This window comes from Anolis carolinensis, chromosome 1 (assembly GCF_035594765.1).
Source record: "Anolis carolinensis isolate JA03-04 chromosome 1, rAnoCar3.1.pri, whole genome shotgun sequence".
NCBI classification, from domain to species: domain Eukaryota; kingdom Metazoa; phylum Chordata; class Lepidosauria; order Squamata; family Dactyloidae; genus Anolis; species Anolis carolinensis.
Window position 1 is genome coordinate 149848846 of NC_085841.1, and position 16991 is coordinate 149865836.

Below are 16991 nucleotides of genomic sequence, written 5' to 3' on the forward strand. Positions count from 1 at the left end.
GCCCAGATCCATCATTTTCTGTGGACATGGGTGTGTGTATCATATTCAGTCAAGATCTATCACCGGTGGGGGTCACAGGGCTCTGGAAGTAGGAGGACTGCAATTCCCATAATCCTGTCACTGTCCCCTCCCAAACCTCACCAGGATATAAAGCTGGTCATGATGGGTATGTGTGCTAAGTTTGATACAGATCCATCGTCAGTAGGGTTAACAGGGATCTCTGGGTGTGGGTGCATATCAATTACCATCATTCCCTGTCATCCCCCCCCCAACCCATTAGTACTTAAAGTTGGTCATGTAGGATATTGCGTACCGAGTTTGGTTGAGATCAGTTGTTTGTGGGAGGGGGGGGGGCTGCATGCCAAGTTTGGTTGTGATCCATCACTGGTGAGTCACAGGCCTTTCTGGGTGTGGGAGCTATCTCAGAAATTGCCCACATAGATACATACATACTCACCCACAAACATATTTTCACTTTTATTATATACATAAACATATAGATTGTATTTTCTAACTGTAGAGGAATGGAAGGTACCATTAGTGGCATTAGTTGGTGCTAGTGAGGCTAAAGTTATATAGAATAAACATAAGCGGATTAAAAGCCTGTCTCAATATAAAGCAACTGAACATGTTTATTATTTCAATTTTCTGATATTTTTCTAAACACCTCTATAGTCATTTTGCTCTCTGTGCAACCCGTTTCCTTTCTTTGCAGCACTGCTTTCATTTATCCATATACAGATTTAGAGGTGTAGATATGCATACTCTTCATGCTCTCATAATAGTCTCTATTCTCCCTATTCTTTTTAAAACAGTAATCATCTTCAGAAACTATTAGGATTACTAGACACAGATTATTAATTGGTTAAAAATGGGTGACAAGTCATTGACAAAAAGAAATCTGCTTCTGTTCTGACATGCATGCCATCTAAAATACAGTAAATGTTTTGTCCGTCAAGAGCTTTAGTCTTATTTATATAAAAAGTTATGTTGATTGTAATATTGACAAAACACAGAATAATAGTCAGATATCCCCACAAATATCATGCAATATTTGACTTCTGTGGAGTACAGCTGCTTCATTAATCCTATATATAACCTTCCTATCACAACCCTTAACCACCATTGCTTATCATTAGAGTTCGCCTATCCCTTAAAAATTTTTTTACATACTGTCTAATGGCAAAAGTTCCCTAGGTGTTTGATAGATTTTAATAAATGCACCTATGAATTCTGTAAAGGCATGCACTAGGAGTTTGGTTCACACTGTTTAGTTTATTGAAAGTCAAATCAGTTGTTGCTAAAACAACTGATATAAAATATTTTTGAAAACAAGACACACTCAGGGTTTTATTCTTCCCGATAAAAATGTTGATATGTGTAATATTCTATTAAGTGTTCTTCATCCAGTTTTACATTTTGCTCAACTTTTTTTTTAATATTCTGTATTGCAGTTACAGATTTGTAACCTAGAGTCACAGATCTGCAGCTCCTCCAGGTTTGATAAGAATATGTAGTCTTACTATAAGTCTATGTTCGTCTATGCCAGTGTTTCTCGAATTGTGCTCCTCCAGGTGTTTTGGACTTCAGCTTCCAGAAATCCCAGCCAGCCTACCAGCTGTTAGGAATTGTGGGAGTTGAAGTCCAAAAACAGCTGGAAGAACACAGTTTGAGAAACTCTGGTCTATGCTAATGGAAATTGAGAGGGCATGTGTAACTAAGTGGCCAATGTTGACTACTGTCATATTTTTGTATTTGTTTGTTTCACTTTTTGTTTAGTAAACTTGCTTGTGTGCATATTGGGAAAAAGGCGATATATAATAAGAATACTGAACAAACAAAATATTTATTTGGTTTCCAGAAGTGTATATTGCAGTAACTATACTTACTAGACCAAAGAAAGAAAATAAACTTAGATTTACCATTAAATATACAAATATACATGTTTCTTTACATTTTTACTGTATAAAAACTTGAGAATCCTAAAGCCAAATGCTACTTAGACAGATTTTGTAGCACCAGAATTTCTCTTCTTTTTGGACAGAGGGACTAAATTTATCAAAGTCACCTCTACTCAATTCTGGAATATTGGAAGATCCCACAGATTGCCAGAAGGTGGTCTGCAGCTTGTTGAGAGGAAGGCCTTCCCTCTGCTCATATCATGAAGTATCACTGGCCACAACATGTGTGAGGGACTGATCCATTGGGATATTACACTGGATTCGAATCAAGCAGGTGTCCTCTCCCTGATACAAAATATGGAGCTAAGAAGAATGCAATCCTTTCAAAGCTCATATCCTGTTTGCTCAGAGCATGGAGTACGGGCTTGCATTCAGATCCCCAAACTCCTTCCAGAAAAACAACTGGACAGATTTTTTTAAAAAGAGCTTTACATGCTCTTATCACTGATCAGTGCACATGTCTTTTGAACAGAATATCTGTGCTTAGATCTTATTTTTTGGCATCCTGCTTCCTGCACTGTGCTTCGAAAGCAGCACCTGTATAATTATTTTACGCATAATGTAAGCGGATTTTCCACCTCAGTGTAAACCGATAAAGAGAGAAATTAGGTTTTTGTGAAACCAATGCTTATTAACTTTAGTTACTGCCACAAATCTTTTACTGTAAGAGCTCAAAGCTATCTTCAAAGTATCCAAAAATAATTCCATATATATAGCATATATAAAATTGCAGGATGTCAACCTTTTGAAGTAAGGAGGACTGTTTGTACACAAAAAAGACTGAGTTTGTGCTAAGTCATTGACCTTCCTAACGCTGAAAACAGCGATTTTCTACCCTGAGGTTATTTGGAAGAAATGATTCAGATTCTTTATATAGGCATGGGCAGCACATTAAATAGGTTTTATTTCAGGGATTCTTCCTCCCTGTAACCACCTTAATAGGGTTTCTATACATTTCAAACCTCACCCTGTTGCATTTGTTATGCATACCGATACACACACAGTGTCTTATGACTAATAAGCTACTGAGCTGTGGCAGAGAGGGCAGAAGTTGTAGTTGCTGATTTCCTGGGCTTGAACACAGTGCTTGCAGATATTGCACATCCAAAACTGATATTCGGTAATGGGCCTCCCAGTGGCGACACATGTTGGAAGCTTCCCTTCTCCCCTATTAAACACAAGCAAGAAAAGCAGTTTGAGAAGTACCTCTTAAGGTGCCCACACTCCTGTTTTGTTCAGGGTTAAGAATTATAGAATATTTAGTCTTTCCTAAATATTTAAACATGTAAATATTTTAATGCTAAGCATAATTATGATAGTTATTTTTAGCATCCTTCAGTTTACATATGCAATACAAAGTCAATTTTAAGTTGTGAATTTTAATTTTAATTTCACCAGTGGATTTTAACTTTGTGTGTCTTGTTGTATGTGTTTTAATAGTGTTTTATCCCTTGTTTTAACAATGTTGTGCCTCACTTAGAGCCACAGGGAGAGGTGGGTATTATTATTATAGCAAATAATATGAACAAACTTTTACTTCTGAAACAGATGTTTCCCACCTTTTCCTCTTCTTACACCCCTCAAAGCCTCAGCAAGAGAGTTTTAAGATGTATTGGGAAGGGGGCAGTGGATTTCATCCAAAGGAGAGAAAATCAATTACAGCCATAACTAGAATGAAATTAATACACTTACTCTTCAAGAAGACCATCCAGTTCTGACTTTTTGTTATCTTTAGGATAGTGTTTGGTGAATATCTGCAGAGCAAGTTCTTCGTATTGCTGTCTCTGCTCCTGGGTCAGGTTTTCTAAAGATTCTAGTTTCACAAAAGCCTTTGAACATGTACCAAATGCCCTGTTAGCACAGGCACAGAGGGCCAACAGGGAATAGATCTCCACGGCTGGAATAATGTCTTCATAATCCCTCAAGTGAAGGGCTGTGAGGCAGAGGAGATCACAATACACTACTTTGTTACATTATTCAGGTATCAATATTTTACATTCAATCACTTTTGTCTGTATTGACAGGCACACAGAGTTCTGCCCACTCACAAAGAATTGGCTTGCTGCAGTTAAAAGAAGGTGCCTTCCTCTTCAACTGAAAAGGATGAGAAAATGCCCGAAGTGGCTGCTGTGTACACCTGAACAATCATATTTGTGTTTCATTTTTAAAATCAAGGAAAATGTATTCATGATAAAAGATGCAAGTTTTGCCCAATCTCATCAGGTGGCTCAAGCAGCAGCATTCAGTTTTCTAACTTGCATTCAATATTCCCAGTTAGAAAACGAACAGGGAAACCAAATATATTCACTGAAGATGTTCAATTCTACTGTGCTGGATCACAAGCCATCAGCTGCTTCTCCTCAAAGTGTTTCCATTAACATCATCATTATTTGTACTCTGCTTTTCCTTCTAAAAAGTGACTCAAAGCAGCTTACAACAAAATTAGTACAATTTAAAACCTAAAATATACAAACATTAAAATAGAATTAAATATTAATGGTATTAAAAATAAACAATTAAAATGCTTAAAACTGATTAAAAACATATTCATAGCCAAAACCACAACATCCCCTGATATTATGAAGATTGTGTTTGAACTTTGGGCTATGAGGCTGAAGCCAAAATAGACAGTGAGTTACTTTGCAACACAAAATAATCCTACCTGTCTTCATGGCTGTATCTACATAACCCTCATATAGCTGTCTCTGGGCAAGTATAAAAAAATGGTAGGCCTCAGCCCCTCGCCAAGCGTGATCAATTAAGCGACTGTCTGAAGAAAGAACATCTTCCTCCAGCAAACCAGCTAACGCTGAAGTTGCCTGGAAATAAGATACAATAAAGAAAAGGCATGAAGTTAAGAGTAGGTTTCTCTACTTTAAACAGATCTTGGAGATTTTACTTTTTTGGACTATAACGACTGGCTGATGAGTAAGATTCTTCTTTTAAAATGTTATTTTTCCTAGTTCTGCACTTTGGTACCATGTCTTTTTTCTCCTTCATTAAGAGTTGAAAAATGAATGTCATAAACTGTAATAATGTATTGTATTCAGATATGTAGAGTCAATTGTACAGCAACAAGGGTAAACATAATGACATAATGTGAAGAGCTTTTAAAATTTGGCAGGTGCCAAATTACAAAACTCCAGCTTACATAATACTCATTACACATGGGGGTGAGATCACAGGAAGTGAGAGAAATTACCCCCCAGAAAGGAAACTCACTCCTGAAAGAGTTATCATGGGGAAAAGGGGTCTCTCTCCACTGAAGCTGAGTTTCTCGCCAATCCTTGCCTCCACGGCAATACAATTTTTTCAAAATCCAATGTTCAGAGGGAAAGTGCAATTAAATCTTCACAGACAGCAAAATAAACACCACAGGGTGTTAAACCTTCCTTGTGCTATCCAAAGCATACATACATTTATTTGGCTGGAGTTACACTTAAAAACTGTACTTGTTTTGACTTACATACAAATTAGACTTAATAACAAACCTACAGAACTTATCTTCTTTGTAACTCGGTCCTGACAATATTCTGCAACAATTAAGATGCAGCCCTTTCTTTATCTTCAGCATTTGGGGGGGGGGGGGTCTATTCTTACTCATAACATATTGCTTCCAAGTTTGACTCTTGGGGCTTTAAAATGATTTTTTCTTCTTTTTTACAAGTTGTAAGCAGAAGAGGAAGTTATGGGAGACTTGTGACATTATTACTTATCACCATTAAACCCTTGCCTCAGTCTTGTATTCTAGTATAAATATTTGTTAAACAATTTTGAACGAACTCATTTTTGGAAGAAAGAAATTGAGAAAAATCGTTGCCATTTTCTTTAGTATCACCTCAAAAATGACTTCCCATCATATTTGTGAGTGATCAAGCATTTCAACAAAGTACCTCTGAAGTTTTTCCTTTTGTTTTTCCCCTCTGTGCATTTTTCATTTGTTCGTGATACTGTTCCACAAGTAAAGCTGACATGACATACAGTTTTTTAACACGCAATGGTTTGGTTCTTCTTTTAGATTCCTCGTCTGAAATCTTTCAACAAGAGAGAAAAATGGTTATGTTAAAAAAGGGGGATATATTTATTTTTGTTTTGTTTACAACATGGAACTAATACAATAGAACATAAGAAACAACATACACCTATATACACCTTTCTCCCACCTTGGACCTTCCACAGATATATAAACCTACCTTGCCTAGTTTTCAGTATACCTCACAACCATTGAGGATGCCTGTCATAGATGTGGGTGAAATGTCAGGAGAGAATGCTTCTGGAACTTGGCCATACAGCCCGGAAAACTCACAGCAACACAGTGATTCTGGCCATGAAAGCCTTCAATAACACATTACACCTATATATTTCCAGGGAACTGGAAGGCAGACCGAGAGACCAAGATCAATGCTGGGTTGCATCTTCCTTCAGATTGGACTGAGGATTCTCTGAGGTCTGAAGTGCTCATTTGAGGTCCTTTCTACACTGCCATATAAAATCCAGATTATCTGCTTTGAACTAGATTATATAGCATGTCGTTGTCATCTCACTCATTCAGTCGTTTTCGACTCTTCGTGGCCGCATGGACCACTCCACACCAGAGCTCCCTGTCGGCCGTCACTGCTCCCAGTTCCTTCAAGGTCAACTCAATCACTTCAAGGATACCGTCCATCCATCTCGCGCTTGGTCGGCCTCTCTTCCTTTTTCCTTCCATTTTCCCCAGCATCATGATCTTCTCCGAGCTTTTCTGTCTTCTCATGATGTGGCCAAAATACTTCAACTTTGCCTCTAATATCCTTCCCTCCAGTGAACAGTTGGGCATTATTTCCTAGAGGATGGACTGGTTGGATCTTGCGATTCAAGGCACTCTCAGGATTTTCCTCCAGCATGTAGACTAATATAATTCAGTTCAAAGCAGATAATGTGGATTATGTTGTAGTGCAGAAGGGCCTGGGTAAGTGGACATAGGCTGCTTCCACACCACCATTTAATCCAGATTAAAATGTGGATTTAAGAGATCTGGAAACCCACTGGATCTCTTAAATCCACATTCTGATCCTAATTAAATTCCTCTCACACAGCCCAGGAGTCTGTTTTGTTTTTCCCCTTACCTTCAGGCAAAGAGCTGAACCAACGACTACTTTAGCAGCTCCTGAAGGCAAAGCAGGAGTTTTAACAAGCATTGCCAACAAGGGAGGGCTTCCTTTTCCTTCCTCTGCCGGGCTGTGCAGCAGCCTTATTGTTTCTATGCTTCCAGAGTTGTTTATGCTTGCGTTGCACTTTCCAAAATGGTTCCTTCCTCTGCATTGGCGGGGGTGGGGGAAACACACGATGTCATCAAGACACTGCTCCCCTTTTAATCCACTTCAAAGTGGATTACAATCCCTGTGTAGATTGGACCATAGACTACGTAATCTTATGCTAAGAACTTCTTTCTCTCACTCTGTAAAATGCTACGAGATCCCTTTGCCTATAAGAGTATGGATACATTTGGTAAGGCAGGAGTCTATAGCAATGCACAAAGATACATGGCACAACTGCCTGGGTCATTTCTGTCAGAACACTAAGTTCTCCAATGGCGTTAGTTAAAACAAGGCAATTGCAAAGAGATGACACCTTCCAGCCATCCGATGGGTGCTATGTTCAACTGAGATCCAAGGTGCCTTGAGGAAGATATGGAGCAGTTTTCATCTCTCCTTGAAGAAATTCTAGAACTCTCAGAAGGATTTTCAATTGCAGCAGAGAAGAGAGAATAGTGTATTCCTTAGTATTTGGCCTCCTTGTGCTCACACTAGTTTGGAAACAGTGCATAATGCTTTCACCCAAAATGCAAAATACTACCCTTTTTGAGATAAAGTGGAAACAAAAGACATTTTACCTTAAATACAAAAAGACCAGAACTAACGAAAACAAATACAAGAAAATAAATAAGAAAAAATGTCTGTGCAATCTTCACAGCAGCATACATTCAGTTGCAGGAACAACATTTTAATCTACACTCAAGTTTTAAGTTGATTCAGCTACTAATTGATTAATTGCAATATTACGGACTTGGAAAATCAGTGACGTATGCTCTCAGAACTTCATCTAGACAGGTATATGACAAAATCCATCCATGCAATGGGAGTTATGATGCTTGTTGTGATACAGAATACAAAGGGAAATTTTAGATAGACCTTCTGAGACTGGGCTGCTACTGTTGGGAAAGCACAAACACATATACTTATTTTGAAGGCGATTTCTACATATAAATCTTCTTCACTGGATAAAAGGCACAGTGCATCTACCTTAGCGTAACAATCAATACCTTGAACATGAGTTTAGCAGCATCAAAGAAATAGTTGGCTTTACGATACAACTCAACAGCATCAAGGGGTTTGTTCTTTTCCAGTAGCTGAGAGGCATATCTAGCTAGAAGGGAGCCAATCTCTTTCATATTGTGTTGCTTAGCAAGTTCAACAGCTTTACTCCACTAGAAGAAAAGGCAACAAGCATTAGTCAATTACATTTAAGTTAAAATATAAAAATGAAGGGCATTGTATTTTAAGCTAAAGTGTTTTCCCAATGAAGAGAACAGTTTATGCTTAGAATTTCAAAGCAACTAATACATGCCAATTTGTGCCGACATACTGAAATTCAAACCTGTTTGCAGACAGATTGTGAGTAGAAAGAAATCCTTCCCTTTACAAGACAGACAATTGTACATAGATAGAGGTATATATAGGCTTTTAATAGAGTTGGAAGAGATCGCAGGGGCCATCCAGTCCAACCCCCTGCCATGCAGGAAAAGCACGATCAATGTACCCCTGACTGATGGCCTCTATTTAAAAGCCTCCAAAGAATGAGCCTCCACTACACTCCAAGACAGAGATTCAACCCAATGTTACTGAAAACAGAGTACTAAATAAAAACTATAATAAATACTATTTTATATTATCTTAAATTTGTGGTAGGTGTGGTTGTAACTGAAGAAAAACTGATCAAACACTTGCAATCTCTCTCCTCCTCCAGTTACTATATGACATCCTCTGTCTAGAATTTTTACATAGGACTCAATAGCACTATGATTTCACTTCAATTACCATGGTTCTATCATATAGAAACCTAGCGTTTGTACTTTGGTGACTTGGAGATCTCTCATTCATAGGTTCGCTATTAGTTGAAGTCACAAGGACAATAGTTAACAACAAAGGCACAAGAGCTCTCTGGCATAGGATTCTTAATACTTCACAAAACTATAACTCTTAAGATTCAACTGGATGCAAGCCATGAAATAGTTTGAATTTACCTCCCAGAGCAATGGCTCATTACTGCTTGTTTTGCCTTGCATAGTTAATAGCAACTTCAAAATATGTATGACTTACACATGGGACTGGTCCCGCGGGGCAAAAGTAATGGCTTCTGTGGCTGTGATCCAAATTTTATCCCCAACATACTGTCAGCTTTTAGGAAAACAAAAAGACACTGGGAGATCTGATTACAGACCTCTTGTATTATTTGTGGTTTGGCCCTCAGACTCAGCACAGGAAGACATAAATGACTAGGATGCAATACAAACTCCTAGGTTGCTATTTCATAGCAGCTGTTTTGGCTACCATACAAACAAATGTTCATCAGAAAGGCACAGGAGAGAAGTAACATGGAATACACTTCCAGTGCAACATCCCTTGTGCTGGGCTTATACTTTTACCTGATTGAGATTGACACAGATATCGACTGCATCCTTTGGTCTGTTACATTTGAGGAAAGCGGTTACAGCTTGTTCACACATGCCCACTGTAACAAACTTGTGGGCTATATCCTGCAAGAGACATCAAATGTACCATGAATCTCCAGAAGAGTGGCATACATAGTCAGAAGTATAAAATCAACAGAATTATTCTGCACCTTCAATATTTACCATGGCATGTGCTGACTAACAGCTTACTTTGACATACATTAACTTTATCAGATGTATATAGCAAAAAGATATTGCCATACAATGTACCTAGTGAAAACTGTGATATCTTTAGCACCTTCTCCATACTTACTATTTATACTTGTCATATTCCTCAAATGGTGAACTGGGACATGCTATTTTAATTTACGTTGTTGTTGTTGTTGTTCTTCTTCTTCTTTTTCTTCTTCATTCGTTTAGTCATTTTCAACACTTCATGACCTCATGGACCAGTCTATGCCAGAGCTCCCTATCAGCCGTCGCCTCCCCCAGTTCCTTCAAGTTCAAGCCAGTCACTTCAAAGATACCGTCCATCCATCTCGCCCTTGGTCGGCCTCTCTTCCTTTTTCCTTCTATTTTCCCCAGCATCATGATTTTTTCCAAGCTTTCCTGTCTTCTCATGATGTGGCCAAAATACTTCAACTTTGTCTCCAATATCCTTCCCTCCAGTGAGCAGCCGTGCATTATTTCCTGGGGGATGGACTGGTTGAATCTTCTTGCGATCCAAGGCACTCTCAAGGTACAATGTACTAAGTGTTGCTTTTCTTAAGACCAACCCCCATCACTTTTCTGATTTGCAGTTGGCATTCTTTTATTTGAATCTGGTGTTTAATCTCTCAAAACTTAGCATTCAGAAAAGCTCAGGGAAAGAAAATGTCTGAAGTTATTTTTGTCTCAAACACCATATGTGATAAAATGAATATTCTTGAAGAAATATCTGTATTTTCACTTTTTTGTGAAACTTAAAATATAGTTTAGAATGAGTGACATTTAAGATCTGATTTGTATAATGAATGATTTGTTATTGAATTATACTGAGGCCTCTTCTACACTGCCATATAAAATCCAGATTATCTCCTTTGAACTGGATTGTAGGGCAGACTCATATAATCTAGTTCAAGGCAGATAATTTGGGATCAGATCCTGGGATAAAGGTCAGTGTAGAAGAAGGGGCCTGGGTTACACTGAGGAGGAATTCATTCCATCATGAGACATATCTGGATATTTTCACCATTGAATGAAATGAAGGGTAGTAATCAATTTGCTTATTTAACCAAATAGATACAATGCAATTTCACATATATCTCTTGTTGCAAGCTAGTCCCGGTGGAGTTAATGCCACTTAGCTACACCTATGACTAAAGCTGGAAATGAGTAATTCCAATGAGAAATGTATGTACTTACAGGAAGCAACTTGTTGTTTTCTGGGAGTGAGGTAGCCAAATCTTCCAATGCCTGATAGTCTTCCAGCATATAGTAGCATTCAGCCAAACGTTCATGATTTCTGCCTTGTACATAATAAGGAACAGCATTTACCCTAAGGAGAAAAGGAAACAGAAGTAGATGTTTGAAAATACGTTAATATCACCACAGTACTACAGACATGGAAGATGTCAATAGCTATGCAATTTTTGGAAACTGTCAGTCTGTTTAATTTGCTAATGTTAGTGCTGTAATGAAAACAATGTTGCAATGTTGGATAATGTTTATATTTCAGTTGTCAAAAGGACATAATTCTTTTAGTCTCTTTTAAATCAATACATTCATTCAAATCATAAACAAACTGTAGTCAGCTACACAGCCTAACCAAAAAAAATCTTAATGCCTTGTTCTTTAGGCCTGTTCCTGGGGTTATTTGAGGCACTCATTCACACATTAGATAGACCACATCAGTGCGAGTTTTAGATATGGTTTATCACGATTTTCTATGAGCAAGCAGATGAAGACTGGTATACGCCATATTTTATTTCCAGAAACAGGGCTAACTTCTGAGGGACTAAAATGTATGCTGGCCAGAGTAATCACTTCTGGTTCCATGTTTTGCCCATACCATTTCTGTCTGTCTGCAAAGTAGTCCCCAATTTCATTGTGCGCTTGTTCAAGAAGGTGATCATCTCCATGTCCTGAGCCTGTCTGCAACAGCTGCACCACACGAAATCCATTTCCTAGTTTGAGTCGCAAGTCAACTGCAAGATCTCTACAAATATCAGAAACACAAAACTTTAGCAAACACAAAAGAAAACGACTTCTAAAATTCTTGATGGCGAAACGGTTGATTTGTGAAAGGACTGAGCTCTGCATCAGAACTTCTTGGAGAATATTGAATGCTCAGAGGGAAGGGCAGTCTAACATAAAATAGTTAAGTGACTTGGAGAAGGAACAGTAAGGGATAGAGATGACAAATCCCTCTAGTTGCCATGATGAAAAAAGGTACAGATTATGCCTGTTTATGTCATTCACCGGCTGCCAGCCTATGTTTGGAAATATTTTTGAACATTTTAAAATGCAAATTATCAACATATTTCATATATATTTGTTTTCCACTTTTGGATTGTGAACTTCAGAGTTTGGTTAGTATACTATTCAAACTTCTAAATCTATCAATTCGAGAGACATACTTCTTTCCACTATTAAGACTGTTACAGCATGCACTTAGGATTTTCCTAGTCATTCAAACAAATGCTGCATAATTACCTTCTGTCCATATCCAGATACATTCTTTCAGCCTCTTCAAATCTCCCAAAATAAACAGCTACTTCTGCTTGCCTCAGTGATTCGCTTTGTAGATTTTGAAGCCGCTTTACAAACTTAATGCCTTGATAATTTTTGTAGCGCACGAACGCTTGCTCAGCAGTATGGAGATCAAGTCTCTGGAGAGCTGTTTCAGCCAAAAGACGCCTGAGGAAAAGCACAAGTGTTGTCTAGAACAGTGCTTCTTAAACTGTGGGTCAGCACACTGTTGGGGTCATGAAACATTTGGCAAAAGTAAAAAGTTTCTGAATACCACCTAGTGGCTGGTTTAGACATAACACAAATCTGTTAGCAACAAGGTGCAGTGTTTACAGGAGACTCTTCAGCTGCACTCCACAAAAAGGAAAATCAGCCTGTTTCGCAAGCCTTGCTCATGCTGACTTATTTACAATAAATATTTTATTTTTATACCTTTAATATTATAATGAGCAGATATTCATCCAAATCTTCATAGGTGAGATATTTAACTAACATTTCTTGGAACTGCAATTGAAACAATACATAGCCTAGTTGTTGTCCTACCTGCTGTCTATTGATCAAAATAGATTTGCTGCAAAACTTTGGGTTATTAACCCACAAATTAAACTAGTAAACTAATATGAATAAATAACCATATAATTCACATAAATGGAAATTAGAAAGAGCGGCATTTTACCAGAGTCTTGGATGGGAGTTTTCTTCGATAAACTGGGTGGACTCTGCAATTCCAGCTTCCTTTAGAATTGCTTGAGCATCCCGCAATGATCTAATTTCAAAATTAAGCATATCATCCTTATTTGGATGTTCTGGATTCTATAAAATATTCCAAAGTAAAAAAAATAGTTGCTGTTCATTTATTTTATTATTGTTGTCAAATGCATTGTTTTAAAAACTGCAAAGGGAAAATGTTCTTAGAAGTACAGGGTCATTATTTACCTTAAAAATTTCATCCAATAACACTGATTTAATTTCTAAATCTTCAAAGTTGCAAATGTATCCAGAAGTTTGAATGGGTTCCTTAAAATAAATATAACATGTGTGAGAAAATCAAAACAAACTATTAGCATTTGAAGTTCTGATATATAATCTACCCCTAAAAACCTAATTTGAATTTGAATGTGGAATATAGCAAGATTTTTATATCACTATTTCAAATATACAGTAGAGTCTCACTTATCCAACACTCGCTTATCCAATGTTCTGGATTATCCAATGCATTTTTGTAGTCAATTTTTTCAATATATCGTGATATTTTGGTGCTAAATTTGTAAATACAGTAATTACTACATAGCATTACTACATATTGTCATGTATGTGGCAGTTATGCTATGCACTGGAAAAGCAAGGACTAAAAAGGGTTGGGTGAGATATTGGGATGGAACAACACATAGCCTTTTAGATCCTTGTCAAATTATTTTTTGTACGTTATTCTATTATGGTGAGGCATAAAAACAAGATGAGCTTCAACCAAAACATTTAGAAAAAATTATATAATTCTAAATATTAAACAATAGTGACCTTTCTCCTGACCAGCTTTTTAATTGAATTTACTAAGGTACTAAGCCATTTAATCCACTCTTATGCTGCATATTCACATTTTCACTCAGTGTAATTACTTATACCATTCAATCAATGATGATTGAATATATCAATAATGTTGCTTATACTAAATCAGAGCTCCTCTTATTCACCCAGCTTGAACTGCATTATATGGTCAGTGTAGACTCATCCTCAGAAGTAAGCTGCACTGACTTCAACAGCATTTAGGCTACATGCCTACAAATGCTTAATAGAAAGTAAATCCTAATAAAAAAAGTGATAGGGTTGGATTTTCATGTCCATATCAGAGTAAACAGATTACAGACATGGGCTACATTATCAACTGTTCTGTTGCCTTCTATACTGAACTTGGATGTCTGCATATCCTTCTGCAACCCTTATTTATTTATTTATTTATTACATCATTTCTACCCCGCCCTTCTCACCCCTCAGGGGACTCATGGCGGCTTACAACATGAACATATATATCAAAACAATTTATATCATGTTTATAAATCCATTTAAATTAAAAACTTACATTAAAATTGAGAGCTTACATTAAAAAAACCCTACATAGTTATAAATATAAATATACATTCAGGCGCGTTTCAAGACCAAGTGGGGCAATCAGTGAGTCGTATAATTATCGTATCTCATTTCTACTGCTACTCTTGTTCAAAGGCCTGGTCCCATAACCACGTTTTTGTTCTTTTTAGGAAAGACAGGAGGGAGGGAGCCTGTCTAATTTCATTTGGGAGGGTGTTCCATAGACGGGGGGCCACCACTGAAAAGGCCCTGTCCCTCATCGCCAGCCGCACCTGTGAGGCTGGCGGGACCAAGAGCAGGGCCTCCCAGGAAGATCTTAGATTCCGCGATGGGTCATAGCGGGAGACACATTCGGACAGGTAAGCTGGGCCGGAACCGTTTAGTGCTTTATAGGCTAAAGCCAGCACTTTGAATTGTGCTCGGTAGCTGATCGGCAGCCAGTGGAGCTGACGTAGCAGAGGAGTGGTACGCTCCCTGTATGTTGCTCCAGTTAACAGCCTGGCTGCCTCCCGTTGGACTAGTTGGAGCTTCCGAACAGTCTTCAAAGGCAGCCTCACGTAGAGTGCGTTGCAGTAATCTAATCGGGATGTAATAAGAGCATGGATCACAGTGGCCAAGTCAGGCTTCCCAAGGTACAGGCGCAGCTGGTGCACAAGTTTTAATTGTGCGAAGGCTCCCCTAGCCACTGCTGAGACCTGGGGTTCCAGGTTCAATGATGAGTCTAGTATCACCCCCAGACTGCGCACCTGCACCTTCAGGGGGAGTGTGACCCCATCCAGCACAGGCTGTAATCCAATACCCTGTTCGGCCTTCCGACTGACCACGAGGACCTCTGTCTTGTCTGGATTCAATTTCAATTTGTTGGCCCTCATCCAGTCCGACACAGCGGCCAGACACCCATTCAGGACCTGGACAGCCTCCTTTATTTATTCCTCAAATAAAGAAAGCATGCATAACTACAATTCCATGTTTCTTTAATTGAGGAATGAGAGTAAAACTGCTGATTTGGAAAACTTCACTATATTATCATATTTTCTACATCTGCAACAGAAATACCCAAGATGCTAGAGAGCTACATATTTTGAGTTGTCTGAAAAACATAAATCAGAAACATTAATTTTGACCTGCAATTTCCAAAATATTATAAACCTCCCAAAATAACTTTTCCAATCTTTGCTAAAAAAAAATGACCACAGAGGCCATAGAGTTGAAAACTCATGCGAGAGTTGGACCATAAGGAAGGCTGAGCGAAGGAAGATAGACGCTTTTGAACTCTGGTGCTGGAGGAAAATCCTGAGAGTGCCTTGGACCGCAAGAAGATCCAACCAGTCCATCCTCCAGGAAATAATGCCCGGCTGCTCACTGGAGGGAAGGATATTACAGGCAAAGCTGAAGTATTGTGATGACTCATGGGCCATGTAGTCCCGTTCCTAGTGCTGTTGTGAATGATGAAGAGGAAAACTTGGGTTTTCCACCATTTCAGCCAGAAAAGGAACTATCCCAGCCAGAAATTGAGCCTTTGCACCTGCAGGAGGTTTGTCTTCCAGAAATCTGCCAAACAAGCCCTGAGTCGAGTTCTCCCCCTTTTTCGCGCCGTAATTATTATCTCCAGCAAAAAGGAGTGCAACAAGCTAATCGCAGGAGTTTGAGAATTGCAGCAAAGCATTCAGATGATTAAGCCTGCTGCCATGAGAAATTTTAGGGAGTCATACATCTGGACACAGAGATTGACTTTCGTTTCTGATTCCCCAGAGAAGTGTTCTCTGGTGGGAAAACGAGGCCTATTTAGGTTCCTTGCTCCCGAAGGAATCTTGCGGAGTCAATTCGTCAGCTACCGGAGCAGCGTGTGTGGACAGCTACTCCTGTTTTCAAGCCTTGTTTCCTGTTCCAAGCCTTCGTTCTCAGCCTTGTTTTCTCCCCGGATCTTGCCTTGTTTTCCGGACCTCGCCAAGTAATTACCACGGATCTTGTTCTTGCTCCTCGTTTCCTTGTTGCCTTGAATCAAGCTTTGTGTGCCAAGAATCAAGTTATTTCCTAGCCTTGCTCAAGTTCATGGACTAAAGGACCTTGTCATCTCCCCTCACTTGCTTGGCAAGTGAGTGTTTCGGTTATTGGATTACAACTTTGGACCTTAATATTTCATATTGGACATTGCTTTTTTGGACTAATTTTGACCTTTCCTGAAAGGTCTACTTCTGGACTATTTCCTATACTTGTTTTTATTAACTTTATATATTTCCTTAATAAAGATATTAGATAGATTCTGGCCTCTGTGTATGGTTATTGGTGCTCTGCAGCCTGGGTCGTGACAAGTATTTTGGCCACATCATGAGGAGACAGAAAAGCTTGGAAAAGATCACGATGCTGGGGAAAATGGAAGGAAAAAGGAAGAGAGGCCGACCAAGGGTAAGATGGATGGACGGTATCCTTGAAGTGACTGGGTTGACCTTGAAGGAACTGGGGGCGGTAACGGCCGACAAGGAGCTCTGGCGTGGACTGATCCA

At 38.7% G+C, this 16991-nt stretch overlaps 1 protein-coding gene across 3 annotated transcripts in view; it reads right to left on the reverse strand.

Annotated features, from left to right (window-relative positions):
* Positions 1-464: 464 nt before the first annotated feature.
* wdr35 (WD repeat domain 35) overlaps positions 465-16991 on the reverse strand; it is a 41325-nt gene continuing 24798 nt past the window's right edge. For all 3 annotated transcript variants that reach the window (XM_062983995.1, XM_062983994.1, XM_062983998.1), the window contains 11 exons: positions 13339-13419; positions 13079-13215; positions 12367-12570; positions 11723-11869; positions 11077-11209; positions 9646-9756; positions 8263-8427; positions 5855-5995; positions 4624-4780; positions 3654-3894; positions 465-3129 (listed from right to left, as the gene is read on the reverse strand). In XM_062983995.1, coding sequence (XP_062840065.1) covers positions 2976-3129; positions 3654-3894; positions 4624-4780; positions 5855-5995; positions 8263-8427; positions 9646-9756; positions 11077-11209; positions 11723-11869; positions 12367-12570; positions 13079-13215; positions 13339-13419 — 1671 coding nt within the window. In that variant the 3' untranslated portion in view covers positions 465-2975. The remainder of the gene's footprint in view (positions 3130-3653; positions 3895-4623; positions 4781-5854; positions 5996-8262; positions 8428-9645; positions 9757-11076; positions 11210-11722; positions 11870-12366; positions 12571-13078; positions 13216-13338; positions 13420-16991) is intronic.